Genomic DNA, 27245 nt, shown 5'->3' with positions numbered 1-27245 from the left:
ATGAGAGAAGTTTCTCTGGAAGCCTTGTTCTCTCTTCTCCTTCTATTGTTGTTTCTACAGGCAATTTTCTCAACTTCAGGGTCTAAAATATTTCAGTCTATAATGGTCTAAAACATCATGACTTAAGATGACTTGGAGCATCCTGACCTATGATGGTCAGGTATATCTCAATCTATGACATATGATAGTTTAGACATTCTCTACTAAAATGACTCAAATAATTTTGATTAACTAAAAAACTGAGTTAAAATTAAGGAATATTACATAGGTCACTAATAAAAGTTAATTAAGATAATTGTTTGCAAGTTCAAGCTCAACCATGTAAAGGCTCATAAGTTTAGTATAAAATAACATTATTCTCAAGGTAATTAATTATGTATACATTCATTACATTATTAACTTATATCTGACGAATTCGATTGACTTGAGCATTAGAGTGTCTTTTGCAGACACAATTCACAACTCTACTCCGTTGAGGATGAAATATAGATACGAAGACATCTTACTTAAAAGATTTAAGAATAAAAAGATATTAAAAAGTCTTTACATGATAATTTCAACCTATTAATAACAAAAAAAACCATAATGTAAAACTGTATGAATATAACTTACCTAATATTGGAATTTGTCTAACTGTATTTCCTAAAGCAAATCTCTACGAATCATAAAAATATAAAAAATATAATTGTAATACTCTTTAACATTTTATTTTCGATTCAAAATTTATAATATAATCAATTTCATCCATAACTCTCAACATGTTATTTTTTTTATATATATTTTACTCTAAAATTGAACTTGTATGGTAGTTTTGTGAGACAAATTCATATATATTAAATCAAATATCTTTAAAAGAAATTACATTTTAAAAGTAAACTCCAAGTCTAAAATTAAACGCTGTATGTTATATTGTTGTCGCAACCGGAATCGCGACGGGACGACGATCCAATAAAAAGAATACGTATTGAAAAGAGATTTTGGAGTCGCCACCATAGTTTATTCTGGAAAACTACGGAAAAACCATAAAATGATAAGGCATAGTCAAATTGAACCAGATTCTTGGTTCGGGAGTCGGTTACGTGTAGGGAAGGTATCAGCACCCTACAACGCCTGCCATAAGGCAGTACCTTTAACTAAATGTGCAAATGTGGATGTGGTTTCAAAGTGTTTAACTTCCCCTTAAAATAAAACGCTAAAGAAAACAAACAATACTTTTTAGCTTTTTGGGCCCGACAAGGATTGACCTTGCTCCTACGTATTCTCATGTGAGAAATCAGGGTTACGTAGTTCTTTTAGAAACTATTTGAGAAACTTGTTTGGAAAATTGTTTGAAAACTTGTTATGGATAATTTGGATTTTTGGGAGAATGAGCCTGACAAGGACTGGCCTTGCTCCTACGTATCTCCACTTTTGATGGAGAATCAAGGATCACGTAGTTCTGCATGGCAATATTGTTTGAATTTGAAAAGTAGAAGTCCTTTTTTAGTTTTTGAGGATTTTTATATTTTTTTGGTATTTTTATTGTTTAGGAGAAGAGGTTTTTAGCACAAGGACGATGCGTGCAATCACACATGTGCCTAAACCTTTGAAACATATTTTTTTTGGATTTTTAATTTTAGAAAAGAGAAAAGGTTTTTAGCACAAGGACGATGCGTGCGATCACACATGTGCCTAAACCTTTGAAACATATTTTTTTTGCGTAATGAGTACTAGGCTGATGCGTACGATCGCACGAGCACTCACACGGCTTTTTTTCCTTTTATTGTTTTGCGTAATGAGTACTAGGCTGATGCGTACGATCGCACGAGCAGTCACACGGCTTTTTATTTCTTTTGTTTTGCGTAATGAGTACTAGGCTGATGCGTACGATCGCACGAGCACTCACACGGCTTTTTATTTATTTTATATTTGGGCAATAAGTACTAGGCTGATGCATACGATCGCACGAGTACTCATACCGAGATTTATTACATTAAATGTTTTTTAAAGTTTTATATATTTTTTATTATTTTTTTTATTTTCTTTTGATATAAAACGAAACGAGCAAATCCACTAAAACAGGGGGTAGGGGTTATCTTACAAGGGGCTATATACAGAAAAAACTAATAACCAAATAAATAATAATAAAAAAAGAAACAAAAGTATAAAAATAAAACAAGATAATAACTAAACAAGAATAAGGGTGCAGATATAAGAACCAGAGTTGCGCGCGGAGCGAAATTGGGCTCTATAGAGGTGCAGCAGCAAAGTTGGAGGTGCCAGAAATAAAATGAGCCCAATGTCCAAACCTCCCTTTTTTATTGTTTGCAAAAACGGAATGGGCTTCAGCCCCGGTGTGGAATCGAAAACGGAGGTGTATTCTGAAATAGTGTGCTCATGTCCAATTCTCTTTTTTTTTCTAGAGCGGGCTTAAGTCCAAATGAAAGGATGCAAATCATGAAATGCAGAAAAAGTTCTCCTTCTTTTTTTTTCTCTTTGTTTATTTAGAAACTAAAACGGGCTCAAAGCCCAAACTCTCTCTTTTTTTCTTTCTTCTGAATGAAACCAAAGGAAGCAACCTCCCTTCTTCCTAGACTTGGCAGCCACCGCGTGGGGAGAAGTGATGGGCGGCCGTCGGCGAGGGCTTAATGCTGGAGGACAACGGCGACCTTTCTTGCTGGCTGCGACCTCTCTTGCTGCCGGGTCGGAACCGTCTGGGCTGGAGTTCGTGGTGGCGGGTATTGACCTAGGAGAGAAGAAGACGGCGGCTGCGAGGTAGAGGCGGAGAACGACGGTGACTGGATCTGAAGTGTGCTGGTGATGAGGGTCGCGATAGACATACGTGGAGGTAAAGGATGGTGGTTCGGGTTTGGATCAGGGGTGACGGGCAAAGGCTGAGGCAGAGTCTCCGATGACACTCAAATTTGGTTTTCTGTTTGTTAGGATGATGAAACGGAGGAAATAGATGAAGACTAAGGTGCTGCCATGAAATGGTATAAGGATGGCCGTGAGGCGTGTTGGAGGAGAAGGTGATGATATTGGCTGTGTGTGAATATGGAGGATGGCCGTTTCTAGTAGCAGTGGGCGTTTGAGGTGAATGGGGGATATTGTTGTTGCTGATATTGTGGGAGAAGATGATGAAGTTGGTCGAAGAGGGAAGGGATGTGCAGGTATTCCCGGGGTCTTGGAGATGATCACCGGCGTTGAAGATAACAGAGTTGGTAGTGAGAAAGGAAAAACGGTTGTGGTGGAGGCCGTATGGAAGGTATTTGTGTGATGATGATGATACGGGCTGTGTGTGTTCGGGTGTTGGGGATGAAAACGAAAAAGGTATTGTAATGGAAGGGTGTCGGGAGTATTGAGAGGGATGAAGATGAAGGTGATGGCCGTGTTGTTGGCAATGGTCCACGGTCAAAAGGTGGATGAGGAATGAAGAGTAAAATGAAGATGATCGCTCCCCAGTAACCGTGGGTATATTTGGGTTGTTGGGAATGGATGAAGATTGAAAGATTGGGTGATGAAGAATGGCAGTTTGAGGTTAGGCCGTGTTCAGGATAAAGATGATGGATGTTGTTGGATGTGAGGAATTGGGAGTGAAAGGAAATGCAGTTGGGATGGTTACGGGTGAGGGACTGAGGGAGCCAGTGTCTCACGGCTATGGTTTCTGGGTTTCTGGATTGTGCCCCCCCTTTTTTCCTCTGCTGCTTGTTTTCTTTTATAGCCAAATCTCAGAACCCGTGAGCCTCCCAATCTGTTCAGAATTCTTCCCGTGATCCTCTTTTCTTTGCATGCTGAGCTACAGTTTTTTGGCCGTGAGAAAATAGGGTGAGGGCCCCTCAATCTTGTCTTCTTCTTCATACGGTGGACACCCTGTGCGTGTGGTTGCTTCCTCTTCTGTGCATGCTGGATGGTGAACCGAAATTGCCTCCCAAACCGCTGGGAGCGTGAACTGCTGTTGCAATTTTGGAGATGCGCTTCTGCTGAACGTAGAACACCAAAGTGAAGGCGTGAAGGCTTGCTTCTTCTCCCATGCTGGATTGGACCGTGAACTGGTGTAGATGAGTTGATTGAAACTGGAGCTGCTGTCCGTGTGTGCTGGACGGTTGTTGGACGCTACTTCCGGAGTTGGACGTGTTGGAGCTGCTGGACAATGGCAGTTGCTCTCCAAGGTTGGCCACTTACTGGATGTGCTTCTCCCAAGTGATAGCACCTCTCTTTTTTTTCAATAATATCACATGTGTGGCAAAAGTAACGTGGAGGATGCAATTCATGTTTCAGCTTTGTTAAAATGAAGCATTTCCTCCAGCTAGGCCGTGGGCATTTTGTGTGGCAGGAGCACTTCTTTACGCATACTCCAAGTTGCTCTCCTGGACGAGTGGTAGAAAAGGGTGAGTTGGACGAGCGTAGATGAGGGGGAACGAATTCGGCGAGCGGTCGCGCAAAGGACGAGCGCTCAAAACCGAATGCAGGGAATACGAACGCTGGAGGAGACCGAACGTTCAAAAGAAAAACCGAGTGTCCAAGTGATGACCGAACGCTCATTAAACAACATAAACCGAACGTTCAAAACAAAAACCTTTTTTTTTTTTTTAATAATTTTTTATTATATACTTTTTTTTCTTTTTATATACACACATATATATTTTTTTAATTTTTCCTTTTATGAGGATAAAACAATAAAACAAATTATTTAGTCAATCCAGACGAAATTGAGTGTTGACAATTGTCTATCATAGTTATTGTGTATAAGTCAAATTGAAATTGGCTGATATGAAAGTCATAAATCACCTTTCAAATTACAAATTAACCTATTTAAAGTCGATAAAAGAAATATCTTCCAAATTATATAATTATAAATAATAAGATAGTATTAGTGTAATATTTACCTTTCACAAAATTTCTCGACAAAAAAAAATCTTAAATCGTATTATGGAATTACACAATCCATAAAAGTTTTAGATAACAAATGTGACATCCCAAAAATACAGCATAAACCATAAAATCAGAATATCACATTTAATAATATTTCGATACAGTTTTCCAACTAAAAACAAAACAACGCTCAAGGACGAATGTCCTTGAGTACAGTCTTACAATAATAACAAAACAGACGCGCAAAGCCGCACGTCTTCAGAGTTACAAATGAAAAAGCCGAACGTACGCGAAACTTGACCGAACGGTTTACATTGCACAAATACTGAACGGTCTATCAGAATAAAATAACAAGGCAAGATGGTCGAACGACCATTCTAATACAGGCTACAAAACTGGCCGAGCGCCTCACTGCTCGGTCTTCACTTCGACATCAACCAGGTTCTCTTCATTCAGCGCCTCTTCCAAACGCTCGTCTCTCTCTGCTCACATCCACACGGATGATCATTGCAATGACAAGACGGACGTACAAATACAATGGACAACACAAGGAAACGAAAGGGTAAGCTTACGTAATTTAACTCATGCATCAACATACAATTTCAGGTAAACAATTCAACATACATGCATATCTCAACATACACATTCATTACATAACAACCCATTTAAACGAACTCACTAAATAAACTCGACACGACTGACTGTCCGGACTGTATGAATTCTGTGTAGCTTCGGTGTTCGTGCACTCGGGTGATGTAGTAACTGGAACTCTCATCAGCTGCCACCCGAGGTTAATCCTATCTGTCCAAAAATCATCAGGACTAGGACCTCCTGCCATTCCCACACATGACGTACTGCCTCTACGTGAGGACGAGTACTCACGGAATATCAGGATGAATCAACCGGCTAAGCTTACCACATTCATACTTTACAAATCTCAATAATCAAGTTCTGAGTCATTCCTCCTTGGAACGCTCTTTCATAAATCAATATTCATTTCATCTCATATACTGTTCATCATTCAGTTTTCATCATGTATTCGTATTTTCATTTCATCTCATAAACTGTTCATCATTCATTATTCATCATTCTTAAGAAAAACCATCAAAAACGAACGTCTTGTCCCCAATAAGTCCGAGGACGAATGCTGTGAAATGAGACCCAACAGGGACGCTCGTTCGAATCAAAGAACGAACGGTTTAAGTTCAGATTTTTCTAAATCTGGTACTGTTCATTGGACGAACGCTGTGGAAAATAATACGAGCGCTCAAAATAATGCCGAGCCCCATTTTGGGACGAACGCTCAACATAAGGTCGAGCCTCACTTTGAGCGAGCGCTCGTTATAAGAACGAGCCTCATTTAGGACGATCGCTCATTTCAAAAGTCGAGCGCCAATAGGACGAACGCTCATTTCAAAACGCAGAATTTTGGACGAACGCTCACATCAAAAGCGAGCGTCATGTTGGACGAATGCTCAGTGTAAGTACCAATTTGAGCGAGCGCTCGTTCTGAAACGAACACCAAACAGAACGAGCGTTCAATATAAGACTGAACGTCATTTAGAACGCGCGTTCGGTATAAGACCGAACACCAATTTGGACGAACGTACGGTATGAGACCGAACGTTTAATAACTCAGATTGGTAGGACTTGAAAAATAAATTAAGATACTTTTAAAGAGTATTTACGAACGGGAAAAATACACAGTTGCATATACACATACAATTTCAAAGAGATAGAAGTTTATGAAAATGTTAGCTTCAACAGTGTTTGACCGAACGCTCAAATAGAACATTTTAGAGTGAGGACGCTCGTCCTCAACTAAGGAAAACCGAACGGTCAATGACCGTTTAGTACGAACGTACAATTTCATGGGGAGTTCATTTTTCAGTTCCAGTTTATTTCTCATCACAGACTTTCATAGTTTCATTCATTCACACCAAAACATCTCATTCATATATCTCATTTCATCCAATATCTCATACATCATAAGTAGCTTAATCATGTTTCATTTCCATTCAATAAATAACGGTCGTCCACATAAATCAATCACAGCAACATCATAGAGTCACAATAACGAACGTTCATACCATTCATTCCATCATGCATTATTTCCATACAGTAAAATAACGAACGTTCACACACAGCATGCATCAAAAACAGTTAAATTAAGTAAGCTTCCCTTACCCGGAAATGAACGAACGTTCACAGGCGCACACAGACGCTCTCTTCTCAAATCCTTATCACCAACGCCCGTTAATCCACTATATGAACGAACGCTCAGAAATCCACCTATATTTGGTCATATACTGTTAGGACGAACGTTCAGAATATTTAGAACGAACGCTACGGGACGAACGCATGAGCGAACGCTCGTCAGGCTAAAGAAAAGCGAGCGTTCAAATTAACGTGGACGAACGTTCAATTCGTCTCGTTTTGGACGAACGTCCAATTTGAAACCAAATTGGACGAACGCGATTCTGCAGATTCTGCAGAATCGCAGGTTTTCCAGAAAACCAGAAAACCTCCATTTTTAACTCTAAAGCTTTTGGATTTCTACAAAAACAGCAAAATGAACTAACCAAAACGAAAAATCTATCTCCCCTTACCTCTTGAAGACTTCCTTTGTGAACTCTTTGAATCTATCCTCCTCAAGATGTGCAGCTCCAATCACCTCCAAAGCTTTGAACTTCTCCTTCTCTTACAAAAATGGCAGCAAGGTAGCAAAGACTCTTCCCTTTCCAGTGCAGAAACTCTCCCAGTGCAGAACCCTTCAACTCCTTTTATCTTCCAAGCTTGCACGGTGCCAAAACAAGAGAGAAGTCACGGACTTCTTTGTTCCCCACTTCCAAATGAAACCAAGTCCCGTGACTTCCTAATTACCTCCTAATTACTTCCCCTACCCCTTCTAGAATAATATTAAACTAAAAATAAATAAATAAAATTATACTAGGTCCTTACAACAAACATAAGAAAATTATACCAAAAATATTGTTGGGATCCACCATGTTCACTTTAAATGGTTTGTAAACACTTGTACACTACTACTACTAGTATACTACCATTAATTAGAGACAGTTTTCTCCAAAAGAAATTGTGGGGTGAAGAAATAAAAAAAATAAAGAACCTTCAAAAGATGGTGTTGGAGTGCATCCTTTGGGCCTAGTGGTTTGGGCAGTGCAACAAACAGGCCCAAGCAGGGAGAAGTAAGCGGCGAATACGATGTCGTGAGGAGCGTAGGCTTTTCCCGAAGCAAGATCGGGAAGGGGCATTTGAAGGAGAAGTATTGTTCCGATAAATCTGTTGCAGCGAACAAACAAAAAGGAAAGGATGATCAGCATTCTCACCCAGGTACGAGTTCCTCTATCAGAATATTATCAGTTTAGGTTTTTTGTTTTCTTTCAATTTAAAGGTGAGGACTTTAATGGCGGATTTGGGTTTGAAATAGGAACGGCTTCTGGGAGCTTCACTGGGAGTGGTATTGACGGGGGTGGTTGTGTTTGAGCAACGCAGATACATCTACGCCTCTATTTCCCAAAACCAATCTCAGGTACTACTCGCTTATCCCTTCCTTCTTTACCTTATTCCTGTCAATTCAGTTTATCTAATTGTGTAGATGGAATCACAGATACTAGATACACCAAATGAATTCACATTGTTATTGACTCTTGATTGAATAAGTGGTGTGGTGTGGCCTGCGCTAGTTTTACTTTTAAATTATAACTACCCTTCAAGTTTGGCTGTCATTTTTCTTATATAACAGACAATCCACAATTTGTTGTGTTTGGGAAGGGCTATTTGTTTGTTGTATTTTAATCTGTGGTATGATGAAAGGTTGTACATTTAATTTTGGTTAAAACTGGGTTTGAACTTTGAAGTCTTGTGATTTGTGTTTGGAAACTTTTACCTCAAAATTGCTTTTTGAAAACTTTATTTTATTTTTCTGCAAGTCTACAGACCCCCTTTTGAGACACAAGGTGCAGATAAGTTTGTTTTTTGATTTGGTACTTTTAAACTATAACCTTTCTGCTTTCACTCTCCAGGTCGGAGAACCTATATTTGGAAAAAAATCACGTTCTGAATTTGCTCATAAGTGGAACAAAACAGTGGATCAGACATTTGGACCTTTGATAAAGTCCCTCAGCTCACGCGGATGGTAGAAATGTTATGAGAAAATTTATTTTAATATCATCTCTTGTAATTGTGATATCAAAACATACCATACAAGGCCTTATTTTTACCTTGACATTTTAGATTTTTAAATGGTTGTGCGCATGGACACAGCTAGTGATGTTTGAACACCAATGTAATGTATTCTGCAATACTTGGCTGTTGCTTTAATATTTGAATCAAGATACCTGATTTAGGAGACAGACAACGTTTTGGTGGCTGGAAATTCGAAATAGACAACCTAAGAAATAGTTTGTTTGTTCGTTGACGCCAAATAAAACATTCATTCATTCTCGTTCACTAAACTAATGCAATCTCTAAAGTCACACCCTGCTCTTTTATTTTCACTTTTCAATCAATTCTCTTCTCAGTCTCTGACATCCTTCCTCTCTTTCTCAACTAAATGCCGTTGCCTACACTTCAACGAAACCACTTCAATGATTGATTACCTAAATTTCAACTTCCAGTTCTCCAAAACCCAATCCCTTTATATCTCCAAACGTGTTTCACGGGGCAAATTCCCTCAAAACCCATTATCAGTGCTCACTTTCTTCAAACAAATAGGCTTTTCGCAAAGCCAGATTCTCTCTGTGATTCGTCAAAGACCTCAGATACTGTTTACAGACGTTGACAAAATCTTAAGATCCAAAATTGAGTTCTTTCAGATGTCTGGATTCCAGGGTCGCGAGTTATGCAGCTTCATTTCAAAGAATCCCTCCATTTTGACTCATAGCTTGAAGAAAACATTGGTCCCCTCAGTTGAAGCTATTAGGAAAATTGTGTGCGACCAGAAAGATTTTATTCTTGTGTTGCACAGATGTGGCTGGATACTCCCAAAGTACAAAAGGTTTATGGATAATGCCGTCTTCTTGGAGAGGTGTGGCATTCTTGGGACTCATCTTGCATTGCTACTCAAACTTCACCCAAGGCTTTTCATTGCACAGCAGTCCACTATTCAAAACCGTGTTTCTCGAGCTGTAGACTTGGGTTTCCGTGAAAATTCAAGAATGCTTGTCCATGCAATTCATACATTAAGTTGTTTGAGCGATAAAACATTTGAGAGAAAGCTGAAACTAATTAATAGTTTTGGGTTTTCCAACGATGAGGGCCTACAAATGTTCAAGAGAGCCCCGACTTTGTTCAGAACATCAGAGATGAAGTTGAAAGTTGGAATGAAATTCCTCTTGCACACAGTTATGCTGCCCAAGTCAGTCCTTATTCACCAGCCTCAGATTTTAATGTACAACATGGAGGATCGCGTGCTTCCTCGATATAAAGTCTTCCAGCTGTTGAAATCAAAAAATCTCTGCAAGAAAGTCCCCAGTTATATTCATGTGTTGTGCTTGTCTGAGGAGATGTTTTTGGACAAGTATATATCACAGTTCAGGGAAAATGCAGAGGAGTTATTAGTAGCATACAAGGGTCATTATCTGGAGGCCTAACCATACCTTCAATTCTGTTTTTTCACTCTTCTACAGGAAGCCTGGGCAATTTGGGACCAACAACAGTAAGTATTTGATAATTTATGATCCCATTATGATTTGTGTTTGGAAACTTTTACCTCAAAATTGCTTTTTGAAAACTTTATTTTATTTTTCTGCCAGTCTACATACCCCCTTTTGACACACAAGGTGCAGATAAGTTTGTTTTTTGATTTGGTACTTTTAAACTATAACCTTTCAGCTTTCACTCTCCAGGTCGGAGAACCTATATTTGGAAAAAAATCACGTTCTGAATTTGCTCATAAGTGGAACAAAACAGTGGATCGGACATTTGGACCTTTGATAAAGTCCCTCAGCTCACGCGGATGGTACAAATGTTATGAGAAAATTTATTTTAATATTATCTCTTGTAATTGTGATATCAAAACATACCATACAAGGCCTTATTTTTACCTTGACATTTTAGATTTTTAAATGGTTGTGCACATGGACACAGCTAGTGATGTTTGAACACCAATGTAATGTATTCTGCAATACTTGGCTGTTGCTTTAATATTTGAATCAAGATACCTGATTTTTCTCCCTTGCAGCACTCTAATATCTGAATATGAGAATTTACTCACATTGTCTCTATGAATTAGCATTCCCTAGTTGCCTGTTGCCAATTAATGATTTGCACACTGATAAGCAACGTTTTGCTGTAAAATTTGAATGGAAATTGATAAGAATATCAAATAGATACCACTAATAAGTCATTTCAACGTTATTTTAATTTTTATTCAGGTATTTCATGGAAATGTCTTCGTTTATGAAGTCTAAAAGGGAAACATGAAGATCTATTTTATCGTATGTTTCTTTTATAAAATCTTCGGTTTAGTATCACAGACGAGAAGCCTCTCAAAACTCTGAATGAGTTTATCGATTGTCTGCTTGCAGTGAGTTCAGGATTCATGTTCGTAACTTATGTGAGAGATGATAAGAACACATTTTTTAACACTCTTTTCCAGTACAAACTCTTCTCGGGGTCACGTGAGTTTCAACCAATTAGAATGTGTTCAAAGGAAGTTTTAGAATGTATGTTTTAGCACTCTTTCTGTGTGTTTGATTATGTCCAGGTTCTGCAGTAGACCTGCTATTTTGTGTCTGATATTGCCTCGCCTCGAAACTATCTTATTATTTTCAGTAGTTAGTAGGAAGTTGGAAACACGTAACTATAATAACTGTTAAAACATCCAAATTTGATATTAATCACTATGACAGTCGTAGTTACATTGTTAATCATGAACACTGGAAATGGAACTAGTGCTAAGAAATAAGAAAATGAGATACACACATGGTCAAGGAAACAATTTTTTTTGGGAATTAAGGCAGTGAAAGAGTATTTATGCCTTGTTCTAAGCTTGGTTGTGAAGTGATTAAACAAAAGCACATCAAGCATGAGATTGAACTACTACACGCTCGATTCATGTTGGCTTGGCGAGTGACCTTACATAGTAGATTCCCATAGCTAAAAGCACACACAAAGCAGAAACAGTGATAATGGCAGCTACACCCCCAGCTCCGATATCTTTCCCACCTTTCTGGAATGCTGAAGCCTTGTTTTGATATATTTGAGTGCCATCCACTTGAGCTGCTAGAGGCAGCGGTGAACATTTGGATGCTGCACATGAGTCTCTAGTCTGAGGCTTTTGAGCATTGGGATGAAAAAAAATCATATGCTGCTGGTGGAAAAGCTATGGACTCTCATAAGCAAGCCCGTGAGGGGCCCTTTCTTGCCCTCTAGCAATAGAGAAAATTGCTAGAGAAAGGAGGAAGAGGAAGGACAAACCAATAGAACTCATTTTCTCTTTTGTTTTGTGTAGATCACTTGAAATCAGAGAAAGAGTAGCTTTTGGATAAAAACTTGTAGGTGGTTGCTCTGGCTTTTATAAATGTGTTGAGGTTCTGAAGAAGTGGTTGTTCCTTGGACTAATTATAGGAGGGAACAAAATTGTGGATTTTGCTTTCAACAGACCCCAACCCAACATTGAAAGCATTTGCTATTCCCAAACTGCCCATGGCTATATGTTACACACGTATATAAATGGTTCACAATGACGCCCATTTAAAGATTGCATTGATTGAAGCAGCAGTGGCATTACTGTCATAGTTGTTCTGATAACAACACCATCTTATTGCTTTATTTATTAGCTAGAGGTGGCTCTAAGAAAAATTATGCTTGTACTTGAGGAATAATGATGCTGATATCTTTATTGGAAGAGGAAGGGGTAGATGGTAAAAGTATTAACTAAGGGACACCATATGGAAAATTATCAACTTCAGAAACAAAATTGTTGGAAAATTATGTCACCCATGAATGTATTGTTCTGTAATCGAAATGAATTCCTCAGTGAAGAAAAAGGTCCACTCACTCAGGCACTTGGAGAAATAATCCTTATACTCGAGTAAGAACAAGAGTACTTATTTTTTCATGATTGTGCTCAAGTGTCTTACTCTAATGCATACAGATACAATACAGAGTAAGCAGAAAGAAGATTAGAACATTAATTGTCACCCTTGCATAATTAGAGCAATAACCACCCATCTCAAAAGAGTGGGAAAAATCTGCATATGTGCATAGTATTCAATGCAGCTGGGTATTTCAGCTTGACACTATTAGGCTTCTCATACTTTATCAGAAAAAGTTTTGTACTTTGCTTTGTCTGAAAGTGGAAAACGATAATTAATTAAAGCATAAGGTTGGCTTAGCTTAGAGGGCCAGCAAAGGGCATTGCTGGCCTGCTCCGTCACATTATTGCGAGGGCACAAAACGCATGCAATAATTGAATACCAAATGCATTCTGCTCTTCCTTAGCCTCACACACTATATGTGAAAATCATAGTGATGTTAATTCAAAATCATCTCAGCTTTCACGCCTTCTCCCTTTTTCTGTGCCTCCTATTGTGACTCTCTTTAATCCTTCCTTCTCCATGGCTGCACTCACAGATTCTCTATCAGAAGTGTCACAATCTGCTAAATAAAATCACGTATAAAAGTCTCACCTCCCATGGAAAATCTTTTCATTCAGGTTGAGTTTTGGTAAAATGGCAGTAAAACGTTTTAATTCATATTTTGTTATGAAATGTATTAAAATCAGTAAAATGTTGGAATACTCAACTATATGACTCATGGAGATTGCTATATACTATTAAATCACCAACAATTCTATTTAATTGTATATTCTCACAAAATATTTAAAGATTAGCTCATTTTTTTAGTAAACGAACCATTAAGAGTTCAAAATAGTTAAAATAGAATAAGGCAAAAAAATAATTATACGAAAAACATATTATAAGAAACAACAAAAAATGAAAAAGAGACACCTACAAGCAAGTTTAAAAAAAACAAAACAGAAAATGATACAAAATACATCCTTGCACATAGGCATACTTATCTACAATTTTGGAGTCCAAATTTTTTGTTGAATTTTTTGGAATTCTCTGAGCATTAAAAATACACCTATATTACTATTTTAAAATATTTTAAAAATCAAAATCAGTATCAGATAATCCAAATTTTTACCTTTCGGTTTAATCTTCCAAACCCCACTACCACTATAGAATATGAAAGGAAAAAACCGAAAAAGCCTAAATTAAGAAACTCACCCGCACTCCTCATCACAAAAATTATTATTCTTGGTTGAAAAACCCTAGCTCGTTAGAAATTAAAAAGCTAGAAAAGTAGCTTAATTATTAATTAAGACTTAATTATGTTTTGAATCTCTATTAAATTTTTATGATAAATTAAAATCTCAAAATTTTAAAACTTTTCCATTGAATTCATGTAAATAAATGTTCCTGTTATTTTGCATTGTCATTCTATTTAAATATAAAAATTACAAAATTATAAAACTATAAAATTACAAAATTATAAGATATAAAGGGTAAACACCTAGAAAATAGAGTATTAGAGTTGATAGGTGTTTTAAAATAATGAGACATAGTATTTTAATATTATAAAACTATAAAATTAAAAAATTATAAGATATAAAGGGTAAACACCTAGAAAATAGAGTATTAGAGTTAATAGCTGTTTTAAAATAATGAGACATAGTATTTCAATATTAAAATAATTCAATAATATAAGTATAATTTCTTAAACACTTCTCAATATTTAAAACACTCGCTATCTCTCTAAAACTCATTCTCTGAGTTCTTTCTCCTTTCTTTCTACAAATTTTGACACCTGAGACATCTATTTGACCATCAGGAGTTGCCTAGAAGATCACAGTGAGTCCTCCATTCTTTACCGATCGATTTTGCTTACAAAGTAAGTAAGTTTATGCTCTTTTTTCTTTAATTCTTAGTTTAAGACACATACATATAATTCCTTACATGTGTTACTTGATCTCTTTTTCTGGCTTCTTATCAATTAGTGGTCCTTACTCCGATCACAACTCTCTGATTAGAGTTTCTTGAGATGAGACATGAGTAGTACACTACATAAAATCATGATAGCTTTTTCAATCAGGTAAAGAAGCTAGTGACTATCTTTAATTTGAATTATGAAGCATGAATCGATGGTTGTTAATATTTAAAATTAAGTATGTTGATTTAGTTATATAGTTTTAATTGTGTTCTGACGAGTGTGCTTAGTTAATTTAAATTATAATTTTTTTTGTTTTAATATTTTATAATTTTAATTTAATTTAGAAACATTTTTCATTAAATACAGTGAATTTCTTAGAAAAATACTGTCAACATGAACTCTTGTAACGAGGTTACATTCAAGCAAAATGGTAAGAGAAAGATCTAACTCAATACATTACAAAATTGTATTAGGAACGAAAATTCCTTGATTTATCTATTACTGAAAACATAATTAATTAAACAATTAATTAATTAAGTATGGCTCCTGAATGATCCAAGAGACTTGATAGCCGATGCTCTAAGGATGTATTGGTGGTATAATGCAGCCCCTGCTGCTCCAACAATTGGTCCAACCCAGAAAATCCACTGTTCATAAATAATCACCAAAATTATCAAGTCATTATCAACATCCATAACAACATATACATTTCAACAGCATTTTGTGTTCTTCGGTAAAAATCTGTTTTCATCTTCAAATAGTTAAGAAGTTTTAACCTGATCATCCCAGATTTTGTCGTCATTGTAGATTACAGCTGCTCCAAAACTCCTTGCTGGGTTAATGCCAGTGCCAGTAACTGGGATTGTAGCCAAATGAACCACGAAAACAGCAAAGCCAATCGGGAGTGGTGCTAGTACCTTCATGTGAAAATGTGAGACCACGAATTACTAACTAATCTTTTAAGAAATAGGTTTGTAACATGTATATATTATGGTGCTTACAGGAATATAGGAGTCCCTAGCGTTCCTCTTAGGGTCAGTGGCAGAGAAGACAGTGTAGACAAGAACGAAGGTACCGATAATCTCAGCACCCAAAGCAGTGCCCCTGTTGCAGCCGTCAGCAACAAAGTTAGCACCACCTCCGTACCTGTTGTAGTACGCCTTTTGGAACACCTTCGCCAGTCCAGTGCCACAGATAGCACCAGCACATTGTGCTACAATGTACAACAACGCCCTTATCAACGACACCTTGCGTCCTAGGAACAGCCCGAATGTCACTGCTGGGTTTATGTGTCCTCCTACAACACCAAATCCAAAAACATGTTACACTTTCTTCTTGCATGCATACTCACCCACGTTCCTTGTCCAATATCCAACCGAACCAGCAAAAAGAACCACGAAATTAACAAGGTTTTGAAACAAGATGGACAATTTTATACAGGAATTTTAACCTAGTTTTAGCACCCGTACAACTTTTTTTCCTTCGAATTGTGCTTATGTTTATTGAATGGCTGTTTATAGCAGATTTAACGTGTGAGCATATACAAAAGTTGTCCAAATTTTGGCTTTTTCATGTAGAAAAGTTGAAACTTGAAAGCATAGAAGGGCACAGTTGTGGTGTCTGAGAGAGAGGAAATTGAAAGGGGTGAGAGATGTATACCAGAAATACCGGCAGTGCAGTAAACAAGGATGAAAATCATGCCACCAAAGGCCCAAGCGACGCCGATTGTTTCAGTACAGATGTGGAGACCGAAATACAAACCAAATAAGACCAGAATGCTTCTCTTTGTGATCTCGTTGATGATGCTTCCTCTCTCTTTCTACGCTCTATCCTTGGAATACGGTGGGCTGGGTACCTGCAAAGGCACTCCGACGCTCAAGTCAACAGGGGTGTTGTTAGAATAAGAAAATCTTAGTTAATTTTCTCTCAAGGGAAAAACGTACCTTTTTTCTGGTATGCTGTGTGTATTTAAAGTAGTAAAATAAACCGTTTACCTGAGATCTCGGGTGGTTACTGGAGTTGGTTATCTATAAGTTATAACTGCTAGATATTGAGTCAAGTACTTCCATGATTCACGGCGCTTGTTAACCAATATGCGTAACTGTTTATCTGTAACCGCTAGACCGCGGTATCGCGTTCTGTATATCAATCATCCTGCGTTCCAACATAAGTGGACGACTTGTCGTGCGAATGCCTCATGTCGCGACATCACTTATATGGTTGTCGAGCACCAAGTGGTCGACAACACCATATGGTCAGATGTCGGGGCGAGTCGGGCACCGAGTGGTCGACAACACGTGGTCGAATGTCGTTATGAATCGCCCGGGTTATTGGTCGACCGTTGGTGGATTAGGTATCCTATAGTACATGCCCCCCAAGTCCGAGTAAATGGACGACAGAATTACGAAGGACTGTTAAGTATTGTTGGGGAAAACGAGGAGGCGTGGAGGAAACGAGAAGACGTGGGTGACCGCTGTGCGTGGCGTTACGAATTTTAGGGTTTTCCCGCGCCTTTAGGGAAATGAGGGGACGCGGATTAGTAGCCGTCAGATAAAAAAGAATCCTACGGTGCCTGATGATTGAACCTTTTGGCTTCTTCAATACGATTCAGAAGGAGGTTATTCACTTTCGTGGAGGATCAGAGTTTGACAGTGTGCATCCTGAGCGAGATTGTCTCTCTTCTATCCTCACTGCTTACCCTGTTACGAGACGTTACCAGGTAACCCTAAAATCTCCTTCATCTTAGTTTGTTTAGTGTTGACCATGGAAGGAAAGGGGCAGAACATTGGGGGCGGGACGCCGGGGCCGTCCTCTACGGCGGAATGTCTTGAAATTACCACAGTGCCTTTTGGGGGGAGGCTTTTACATATGGAAATGTGTGTGGTGAAGGACCGGGGGGCGTATAATATCTCCGATTAGTGGAGATGAGTACGCCTGGGCGGCGCGTGAGGTAAAAGAACTCAGAAGCCAATTTAGGAGTAGGGTTGTGTTAGCAGACTGGATTGAAAATAGTTGCGTGTTGCGAACCCTAGGGTATCAAACTTGTATAAAATTGATAGCTTGCCGGGATGATGAGAGGGTGTGCCATGGGAGGGAGAATGCTTCTGAGGAGTTCTTTTATTTTTATTCTGTGTTATTCTACGATTTGTATCTGAGACTGCCTTTTACCAGCTTCCAAATGGATGTTCTGCGTACCCTAAACGTTGCACCGAGTCAGTTGCACCCCAATAGTTGGGCGTATGTGCAGGCTTTCGCCATAGTGTGTCGGGCACTAGCTATTAGGCCCACTGTAGGTTTGTTTCTGTATTTCTTTAGATGTCGACCAGTAGCCACAAAGGGATGGGTGTCGCTGATTTCGGAGCCGGGTAGCGCGCTGTTAGAGCTATATCTGCAATCATATAGGAATTTCAAAGAAAAATTTTTTAAGGTGTCGATTACCGCTGTCGGTCGACAGTATTTTTTCGATGGTGAGGGGAACCCTAGATTTCCCCTGTACTGGACGCAAGATCCGCTGAGATTCACCTCTTGGCCGGAGGATAAGATGACGGTTGAAGAATTAGAGGCGTTGAGTGTGTTGACTTCGTTGCCACGCCCCCTTTCTTCTCGTCAGCTTATTAATTGCCTCGAGTTCGACGACGCAGGGGCGAGGGTGTTTGGTATGTGTCTTTGCTTATCATTTTTGTAACTTGTTATGTTGTTGCTGACCATGCTGGATGGGTTTTGGTGTTTTGCAGAGATAATGGGAGGAAAGGAAGTGGTCGCAATTGGTTTCAGACCATCGACGATGAGAGGGATGAAGGTAATCGTCCAGGGTCATCCACTGGGCGACAATGCCCTCCGGTGCCACCATCTGGTCCACCTCCCGTCGTGGTGGCACCGGCTGAGGAGGCGACATTAGTCGAGGTGCCTCTTGTGCGCAAAAGGAAATCCAAGACAGGCGACATCAACCGCGAGGCAGCAAAGAAAAGTAAGGAGGTGGTTGAAGAAGATGAACGCCCCCTGCCGCAGGGCATATGGGATCGTGCTTTCATGCCTGGTCATAGAGTAGACCTCAACCTGGATGTTTCAGAGAAGAAGGTGATCGAAAACATGAGCGAGCAACAGATTGCTGAGGGCTTGCTAGAGATGAACACACGAGCACAGGCGTTGGCCTGGCATCTAGCGTATGCTTCGGATAGGGGTCAGATGCGGTCTGAGTTAGAGAAGGTGCGTGCCCAGCTGAAAGAGCTCACAGAGGTCCATGCAGGCTGTGAGGCCAAGCAGAAGCATACTGAACAACTGCTGAAGGAGGGCGAGGTATTGTTGAATAAGACTCGAGAAGCTGGTGTGACCCTTCAACAAGAACGTGATCAGATGGGCAGGGATCTGGATCAAGCAAAGAACTCAATGTTGCTAGTGGCCCGAGAGAGAAACGCACTGAAGGTAGAAATCTTTGAAAAAAAATGAATTGATCGAGGAGTTGAAGGATGCAATTATGGACGAACATAAGAAAGGATTCAGGAAGGCCTTGAGGCAAGTCGAACACTTGCTTCAAGTATCAACCAAGGGAACCGAATTTGACGTCCGCAAAGATGTACATGAGGGTCAGCTGAAACCCTTGAAGGAAATCCCCGAAGACGCTATCTTGGAGGGTGAAGAGGATGAAGAGGGGGTTGTGGCGGAGGAACCCGTGGAAACAGCTGCTGTGGATGAGGCAGCTGCCGAGACGGTTCAAGATGTTGAGGGCGTCCCCACCAACATTGTAATAGATTAGGAGTTTATGAATACTGAAATGTATATATAAATGCCTACATATGTGTGGGTATGAATTTGGAAATGTAGAACTCTTTGAAATGTAGGACTCTTGGAATATGTTGAATGTTTGTGAATATTGAGCGTTTATCTTTGCTGATTTTGCGCTTTGTTAGCCATAAAGGCCGTTAAATAACTATCGATGTCGAATGTGTTGTTCACGCTGTGTATGGTCGTCGAGAGCGAGTGTCGCGTAGGGGATTACTGGATATCCCAAGTGGACTGGGTGTTCAAGGGTGAACATCTACCAGAGGGAGTGTATCCCAAGTGGGCTGGGTGTTCAAGGGTGAACATCTACCAGAGGGATTGTATCCCAAGTCGACTGGGTGTTCAAGGGTGAACATCTACCAGTGATGTGTGTGGAAGTGTCGGAGACGATGACCCTGGGACTTGACATTGGAGATTTGACTAAGTAGCATCATAATGAAATGTACTCGTTATTCAAAATAAAACTGAACAATGTTTCAAAAGAACCCACAAAAAATGAATGTTAACTGAAGTAATATTTGAGGTGAGTGGCATTCCAGGTATTAGGTACCGGTTGTCCATCGAGGTGCTGGAGGCGATATGCACCGTTCGACAGGTCTTCTATGATTCGGAATGGTCCTTCCCAGTTGGCTGCGAGCTTGCCGTGCGCTCGGTCCTTTCTGGCCTCTCCCCGCTTTCGCCATACCAGATCGCCAGTTTTGAAAGCTCTGGGTCTAACCTTGGTGTTGTAACGGCGAGATAGCATTCGCTTCTGTGCCTCTGCACGTATGGTGGCGATCTCTCGACGTTCAGGAAGGATATCAAGATTCAGCCGCAACTGTTCCTCATTCAGTGACATATTAGTGATGTCGCGTCTTAAGGAAGGCTCGCCAACTTCGACGGGTAGCATGGCATCGGTGCCGTAAGTCAGGTTGAATGGCGTATCACCAGTAGATCCGTGAGGAGTGCATCTATACGCCCACAGAACTTCTGGCAGTTCCTCCACCCATAATCCTTTGGCGTCACCGAGTCGTTTCTTTAGTTCTGTCAGTATGGCTTTGTTGGCGGCTTCCGCTTGGCCGTTTGTTTGGGGATGCTCGACGGATGAGGTGACATGTTTGATGCCCAAATTGCTAAGGAAATCTTCTAAATTGCGCTCGATGAATTGGCGACCGTTGTCAGTAATGATCTTTTGAGGGAGACCGAATCGGCAGATGAGATGCCAAATAAATTTCTGCACTCGTTGGGCACTGATAGTAGACAACGGTTCGGCCTCTATCCATTTCGTGAAGTAATCGACTGCCACGAGTAGAAACTTGTTTGGGCCTTAGCGATCGGTAGTGGTCCAAGTATGTCGAGACCCCACTGAGCGAATGGCCAAGGAGAGACAATGTTGTGCAAATCTTCGGGAGGCGCGCGGATGTCGTGACCATGGGCCTGACAGGAGATACATTTCTTGACAAATGTCTCGCAATCGCGGTCTAGTGTAGGCCAGTAATATCCGGCGCGGAGAACACGCGCTCTCAGTGCTCTCTTGCCAGAGTGAAATCCGCATATCCCGGTGTGCAACTCGCGCAGTACATAGTCTGCTTCGTCCTCTGATAAGCATTTCAACAGAGGAGTGCTGTGGCCGCGACGGTATAGGTCGTCACCTATACTTACAAAACGTGCAATACGTTTGGAATCTGCTACCGTAATGCTATCTCCTTTATCCTGCCTCTCCATGAGATCTTTGACGTTCTGTCGCCAGTCTGCCGCGGGTGTCGACACATTGGTGACGAAAGCTTCCACCACAGGACGGTCGACCGTCATTCTAATGATGGAAGACAACTGTGCTTGCTCTTTAGAGTGAGCTAACTTAGACAAGAGATCTGCTCTTGCATTTTGCTCCCTGGGTACATGAGTGACGCTAACCTTGACGAATTGTTGAAGTAAGGTTTGGACTTTGTGGAAATAGCGCAGAAGTTGATTATCCTTGACTTGATAGGTTCCGTCCACGTGGCTGACCACTAACTTTGAATCCATCCGACACTCCAAATGATCAATCGAGAATTCTCTGGCCAAGGATAGGCCGGCAATCAAGGCTTCATACTCGGCCTGGTTATTGCTAGTTGGAAATTTGAATATGATGGCTTGCTCTATGACCAAACCATCCGGGCCTTCTAGTACGATCCCGGCTCCTCCTCCCCTTTTGTCGGAGGAACCATCTACACTGAGTAGCCACGTGGTAGGTGAGTCCTCAGATGTATGTATTAATTCAGCTGTGAAGTCAGCCAAATGTTGACCCTTGACAGATCCTCGCGGCTCGTAACGGAGTCCGAACTCAGACAGTTCCACGGACCAGGCGACCATCCGTCCTGCCAAGTCTGGTTTACGGAGAATCTTGGCTACGGGGTGATCTGTGCGGACTACTACTTGATGGCTCTGGAAATATGGTCGAAGGCGACGAGAAGCTGTGATGAGGGCTAAGGCAAGTTTCTCAATTCGGGAATAACGCTCCTCAGCCCCTTGTAATGTACGACTGATGAAATATATCAATTTCAGGGAGGGCGCTTCCTGTATTAAGGCGGCACTAACAGCATGCTGTGAAGCTGCAATATATAGCTGCAAGTCGGACCCGTCGTCTGGTCGGGCCATAATGGGAGGACTCGTTAGGATGTGTTTGACAGTGTTGAATGCTGTCTCACAGGCGTCGTCCCAGTGTTGAGTGGTATCCTTTTTTAAATTCCGCAGGATGGGCTTGATGTGTTCAGCTAGCTTTGGAATGAATCGAGATAGGGCGGTGAGTCGACCTACCAGACGTTGTACCTCCCTCAAGGTTTTTGGTGCAGGCATGTCGAGGACTGCTTTGCACTTGTCCGGATTAGCTTCAATACCTCGACGTGTAAGCATGAAGCCTAAGAACTTTCCTGCGGGGACGCCAAAAGTACACTTGGAAGGATTGAGGCGCATGCTATACCGTCGGAGTTGGCCAAAAACCTCTTTCAAATCTTTCAGGTGTTGCTCCATGGAATTGCTCCGAATAACCATGTCATCGACATATACGTCCATGCATCGTCCTATCTGATGATGGAAGACTTTGTCCATGAGGCGTTGGTAAGTGGCTCCGGCATTCTTCAACCCAAACGGCATTACTTCATAGCAGTAATTAGCACGTTCGGTGATGAAGGCTGTTTTGTCTTGATCGGGCTTGTACATTGGGATCTGGTTGTATCCTGAGTAAGCGTCGAGAAAACTCAATACGACATGACCCGAGGCTCCGTCGACCAGGCGATCGATGCTGGGCAGGGGATACGAGTCTTTGGGACAAGCTTTGTTGAGATCAGTGAAGTCGACACACATTCTCCACTGACCGTTGGATTTTTTGACCATAACTACGTTCGACAACCACGTAGTGTATTTTAGTTCTCTGATGAACTGGGCGCTCATCAACTTCTCGACCTCAACCTGCACAGCCCGGCGTTTTTCTTCTCCGAACCTTCGTTTCTTCTGGGCGACCGGTCGAGCCTCCCGGAAGATCGACAGTTTGTGCGCCATAACCCCTGGATGGATTCCTGGCATGTCGGCGGCCGTCCATGCAAATAAATCTGCATTATGTCGTAGTATATTGCTTAAATCGTGCTCTTCGCTTGAGGTGAGGTCGCCACCAATGTTGGTGGATTTAGACGCGTCAGTGGTAAGGGATAAGAGTTTGACTTCGCCTTGTGGATGAAGACGCTCGTCTGCATTGGTCCGGGGGTCTAAGTCGATTGCCGCTGTCTCGGCTCCTTTCGCCCTTCTAGTTGGAACGAAGGGGGTGACTTTTAGCCCGGCCACATAACACTGTCGGGCTGTTCGTTGATCTGCCTGCACGGTGCAAATGGTACCATGCTCTGTCGGGAACTTCATGGTGAGGTGGGGAGTGGAGACAATTGCCCCGAATGCATTTAGGCAAGGCCTTCCTAGCAGGGCATTGTACGACGCATTTGCTTCGACCAGCAGGAATCGAACTCTAAGCTCAGGTGCCTCTCGACTTGTTCCGAGCCGAGTGCGCAGGTCAAGGTATCCCCTTGTGTCTACTCTTTCTCCAGAGAATCCTACAATTTGTTCGTTAAACGGGGCTATGAGATCCTCCGATAGGTCCATTTTCTGAAAGGTGGACCAATACAGAATATTGACCGAGCTCCCCTGATCGACGAGGACTTTGCTGACATCATATCGAGCTATGTTAGCTGTGATGACCATAGGATCATCATGATCAGGGTCGGGCGCGTGGAAGTCCGCATTCGTGAAAGTAATGTCAGGAATCGACCTAGATTATCGTTCGACCATATGAACGGACTTCAACTGTCTTAAATGTCGCTTCCTTGCTGAAGCTGACACACCTCCTCCTGCGAAGCCGCCAGATATGGTGTCAATGCGGCCTCGGACTGAGCGTTCTCTATCTGTCCGTCTAGGCGGACTGCGCGTTCGACGGCGGTGTCGATCATCTCTAGGGGGTGATCGCTGGGGGCTTCGTCTAGGAGGGTCTCTTCGGTGAGGTGTCGCGGCTCTTGTGGAAATTCTATCCTTGACGTAATTCTGGAGATATCCTGCCCGGATGAGTCGTTCTAGCTCCTCTTTCACCATGTTGCATTCTTCCGTGTCGTGCCCATGGTTCATATGGAACCGGCAGGTTTTACTATTATCCGCGTTCTTTGGGGTAGCCTTTCGCCGTACGGTTAAGAGTTCGGCGTGCAAGGCCTCTTCGAGCACTCTTGCTCTCGGGGCATTGAGTGTCGTGTAATGATTATATTTGGACGTCCACCCCGACTCTTTTCGGGGTGCGCGATCTGACTTATAGTCGTTCGTCGATCGCTTGGTAGGTTTTTTTGCTTCATGGTTGGAAGTATCCGGTTGCTGTTTTCTCCTAGAGTTTCGGAGATCCTCGATGCGGATGAATTTAGCAATTGTGGATTGCAGTTCCTCCATAGTTGCCGGAGGGTCAGCGTACAATTGTTCCGCAAAGTATCCCGGTCTCAAACATGACGGCAGATTGTTGATGATAAATGTGTGACTGATATCTTTCACGCGTCGGGCTGTCTCAGTGTACCGTTGCATGAAAGCTTTCAAAGATTCGTCCTTTTCTTGCTTGGTGTGCACAAGTTCTGCCGCAGTCATCGCCGGTTTCTTATTGGTCGCGTACTGCTTTCTGAAGAGGGATTCGATTGTGGCGAAACAATCTACGGAATGACGTGGAAGAGTGTGGAACCACTCCAAGGCCTCGTCCTTAAGGGATAAGGAGAAGGCTCTGCAAATGACAGGGTCACTATCTGTGTAGAACGCCATGGCGTCTATAAAGTTGCGCAGGTGATTGTCGGGATCGGCGGAGCCGTCGTAGCGTTCTAACACTGGGGGAGGTTTATCTGGCATGTGCGCTTGCATGATGGCTTCCGTGAACGGAAGTAAGTTGGTGAGGCGTATGGAAGTAGGCCCTTTCTTATCCCCGTCAAAAGGATCAGATGGTCCCCCATGGTGACTCTCTTCATTATTATTCTGTCTGTTCGAGGCAGATAACTCTGGCGGTGGACGTTGCGCCTTCAGTGCTGCCAGCTCCTCTGCCTGTTTGCGTTGGATTTCTTGCTGTTCCTTTATGGTTTGTTCTTGTGCTTCTATCTGTGCCTGCAGCTGCTTGATCAAATCCTCCATTGCTCCGGTGGTCGTTGTTGGGATTGTAAATCTGGGCCCCACGGTGGGCGCCAAAATGTTTCAGTACAGATGTGGAGACCGAAATACAAACCAAATAAGACCAGAATGCTTCTCTTTGTGATCTCGTTGATGATGCTTCCTCTCTCTTTCTACGCTCTATCCTTGGAATACGGTGGGCTGGGTACCTGCAAAGGCACTCCGACGCTCAAGTCAACAGGGGTGTTGTTAGAATAAGAAAATCTTAGTTAATTTTCTCTCAAGGGAAAAACGTACCTTTTTTCTGGTATGCTGTGTGTATTTAAAGTAGTAAAATAAACCGTTTACCTGAGATCTCGGGTGGTTACTGGAGTTGGTTATCTATAAGTTATAACTGCTAGATATTGAGTCAAGTACTTCCATGATTCACGGCGCTTGTTAACCAATATGCGTAACTGTTTATCTGTAACCGCTAGACCGCGGTATCGCGTTCTGTATATCAATCATCCTGCGTTCCAACATAAGTGGACGACTTGTCGTGCGAATGCCTCATGTCGCGACATCACTTATATGGTTGTCGAGCACCAAGTGGTCGACAACACCATATGGTCAGATGTCGGGGCGAGTCGGGCACCGAGTGGTCGACAACACGTGGTCGAATGTCGTTATGAATCGCCCGGGTTATTGGTCGACCGTTGGTGGATTAGGTATCCTATAGTACACCGATAATGCCAACCCCATCACATTCGGTGCCACTATCAATCTGTCTTTTGTTGCCAATTATGGTGAGGACAGTGACATAGAGGAAGAGAAGGGTTGCTATGAACTCAGCGATAATGGCTCTATAGAAGGACCACTGTGTGAGCTCTCTGCGGTCGAAAAAAGGTGCTGGAGGAGGGTCATAATAGTCTTTTGCAGGGTATTCTCTTTGCTCTTGAATCTCAACATCTTCAGCCATTTCTCAAGCTCAATCACTACTATATATAGTTAGGTAACTCTCTGTGTGTCTTGTGTGGCATCAAAGTTTAGTGGAAAGAGGTGGTATTCAAGTATCAAAAGAAAGAGAGAGAATGGTAATGAATCAAATAATTTAACTGTGTTTTTATTTTTCCTTAACATAGGTTTTTTTCCGCCCCTAGCTTGATTTCGCTTGCATGGTTCCACGCCATGATCGCTGGTGGATTTTGACCACTAATTTTAGGAAAAATATATTTTCAAAATTTATAATTTTATTATCTTCTCTAACATAACAAAAATGAATATCAAATTTAATATAATTATAACAATAAAAAAATTATATATATTTAATAGATTGTTCTTTTATAAAATTGAACCACCAATGACTAAATCAAAACTATTTTTTTTAATGTAAATAATAATATTGTGGGCAGTAAATTTATTTTCTATTTTTTTTCACAATCTTGTTTTAATAATCATCATTACAAAAAGAAATATTTTTCTTCACAAGTGATATGTACTCCATATATTCTTATCAAACATTAATATAGATAGTAGATAAATTTTTAAATTTAAATAAGTAAGAGTATTAACAATAATATAATAAAGTTAAAATTTTAAACTAATTTTCTATTGAAAATGATACTGGCTATAACACCATGAAACTCGCTAAAATATTTTTATATTTTATATACATATATATCTCAAACTCTTATGACCATTCTGCTGCAAAGGAATTCGTTTATTTTGACTATCACATCTTCAATTACACCAAATGGATATTTAATAGATCTATCCGTCAACTGAAGCATCATTCTTATTGGTTTGGCTTCAAGACCACTAATATTTTTAAGCATAGATAAGGGCATCAAATTGATGTTAGCCCCTAAATCAATAAGAGTTTTTCCTATATCATAGTCTTCAATGGTGCAAGGAATGTTGAAACTCTCGGATCTTTAAATTTTGGAGGGAGAGTCTTCTGCATGATGACACTACAATTTCCTTGCTCCTCAATTGTTTTCTCATCTAAATACTTCTTCTTCTTGCTAAGGATTTGCTTCATGTACTTTGCATAG

At 41.0% G+C, this 27245-nt stretch overlaps 4 protein-coding genes, 1 long non-coding RNA gene and 1 pseudogene across 6 annotated transcripts; 2 read left to right on the top strand and 4 right to left on the bottom strand.

Annotated features, from left to right (window-relative positions):
- Positions 1-4971: 4971 nt before the first annotated feature.
- Positions 4972-7784, bottom strand: LOC148195676 (uncharacterized). Its single transcript, XR_015780723.1, has 3 exons — positions 7461-7784; positions 7039-7143; positions 4972-5333 (listed from the first exon to the last, which is right to left on the bottom strand). It is a non-coding gene; the product is annotated as an uncharacterized LOC148195676 (long non-coding RNA).
- Positions 7785-8042: 258 nt separating this feature from the next.
- On the top strand, positions 8043-9222 carry LOC148195675 (uncharacterized). The gene is made up of 3 exons (XM_088094197.1): positions 8043-8202; positions 8300-8401; positions 8895-9222. The coding sequence occupies exons 1-3, from the start codon at positions 8182-8184 to the stop codon at positions 9009-9011; spliced, it is 240 nt and encodes a 79-aa protein (XP_087950323.1). The 5' UTR covers positions 8043-8181; the 3' UTR covers positions 9012-9222.
- Positions 9223-9319: 97 nt separating this feature from the next.
- On the top strand, positions 9320-11048 carry LOC148195674 (uncharacterized). Of its 2 annotated transcripts, none has more exons than XM_088094195.1 (2): positions 9320-10528; positions 10719-11048. In XM_088094195.1, exon 1 carries the CDS (start codon positions 9330-9332, stop codon positions 10461-10463), a length of 1134 nt encoding a protein of 377 aa, XP_087950321.1. In that variant the 5' UTR covers positions 9320-9329; the 3' UTR covers positions 10464-10528; positions 10719-11048. The 2 variants fall into 2 exon arrangements, with proteins under 2 accessions (XP_087950321.1, XP_087950322.1); XM_088094196.1 differs by having other exon boundaries at positions 10705-11048.
- Positions 11049-11825: 777 nt separating this feature from the next.
- Positions 11826-12304, bottom strand: LOC148195673 (uncharacterized; annotated as a pseudogene).
- Positions 12305-15217: 2913 nt separating this feature from the next.
- Positions 15218-17558, bottom strand: LOC148195672 (aquaporin PIP2-7-like). Its single transcript, XM_088094090.1, has 4 exons — positions 16471-17558; positions 15813-16108; positions 15588-15728; positions 15218-15458 (listed from the first exon to the last, which is right to left on the bottom strand). The coding sequence occupies exons 1-4, from the start codon at positions 16508-16510 to the stop codon at positions 15345-15347; spliced, it is 591 nt and encodes a 196-aa protein (XP_087950216.1). The 5' UTR covers positions 16511-17558; the 3' UTR covers positions 15218-15344.
- Positions 17559-23865: 6307 nt separating this feature from the next.
- On the bottom strand, positions 23866-25236 carry LOC148195671 (uncharacterized). Its single transcript, XM_088095264.1, has one exon. The coding sequence runs from the start codon at positions 25234-25236 to the stop codon at positions 23866-23868; it is 1371 nt and encodes a 456-aa protein (XP_087951390.1).
- Positions 25237-27245: the final 2009 nt, after the last annotated feature.

This window comes from Vigna umbellata, chromosome 7 (genome assembly GCF_029865625.1).
Source record: "Vigna umbellata cultivar VRB3 chromosome 7, Vumbellata_1.0, whole genome shotgun sequence".
Classification (NCBI taxonomy): domain Eukaryota; kingdom Viridiplantae; phylum Streptophyta; class Magnoliopsida; order Fabales; family Fabaceae; genus Vigna; species Vigna umbellata.
The sequence above is the reverse complement of the archived record's forward strand: the minus strand, read 5'-3'. Positions and strand labels throughout refer to the sequence as shown.

Coding starts and splice junctions, on each gene's coding strand:
- LOC148195675 (XM_088094197.1), top strand. CDS start 8,182: ATGATCAGCATTCTCACCCAG. Junction 8,203..8,299: donor TGATCAGCATTCTCACCCAG/GTACGAGTTCCT, acceptor GGTTTGAAATAG/GAACGGCTTCTGGGAGCTTC. Junction 8,402..8,894: donor TTTCCCAAAACCAATCTCAG/GTACTACTCGCT, acceptor TTCACTCTCCAG/GTCGGAGAACCTATATTTGG.
- LOC148195674 (XM_088094195.1), top strand. CDS start 9,330: ATGCAATCTCTAAAGTCACACCCTGCTCTTTTATTTTCACTTTTCAAT.
- LOC148195672 (XM_088094090.1), bottom strand. CDS start 16,510: ATGATTTTCATCCTTGTTTACTGCACTGCCGGTATTTCTG. Junction 16,109..16,470: donor CTGCACTGCCGGTATTTCTG/GTATACATCTCT, acceptor TTGGTGTTGTAG/GAGGACACATAAACCCAGCA. Junction 15,729..15,812: donor CTAGGGACTCCTATATTCCT/GTAAGCACCATA, acceptor TTTCACATGAAG/GTACTAGCACCACTCCCGAT.
- LOC148195671 (XM_088095264.1), bottom strand. CDS start 25,236: ATGGAGGATTTGATCAAGCAGCTGCAGGCACAGATAGAAGCACAAGAA.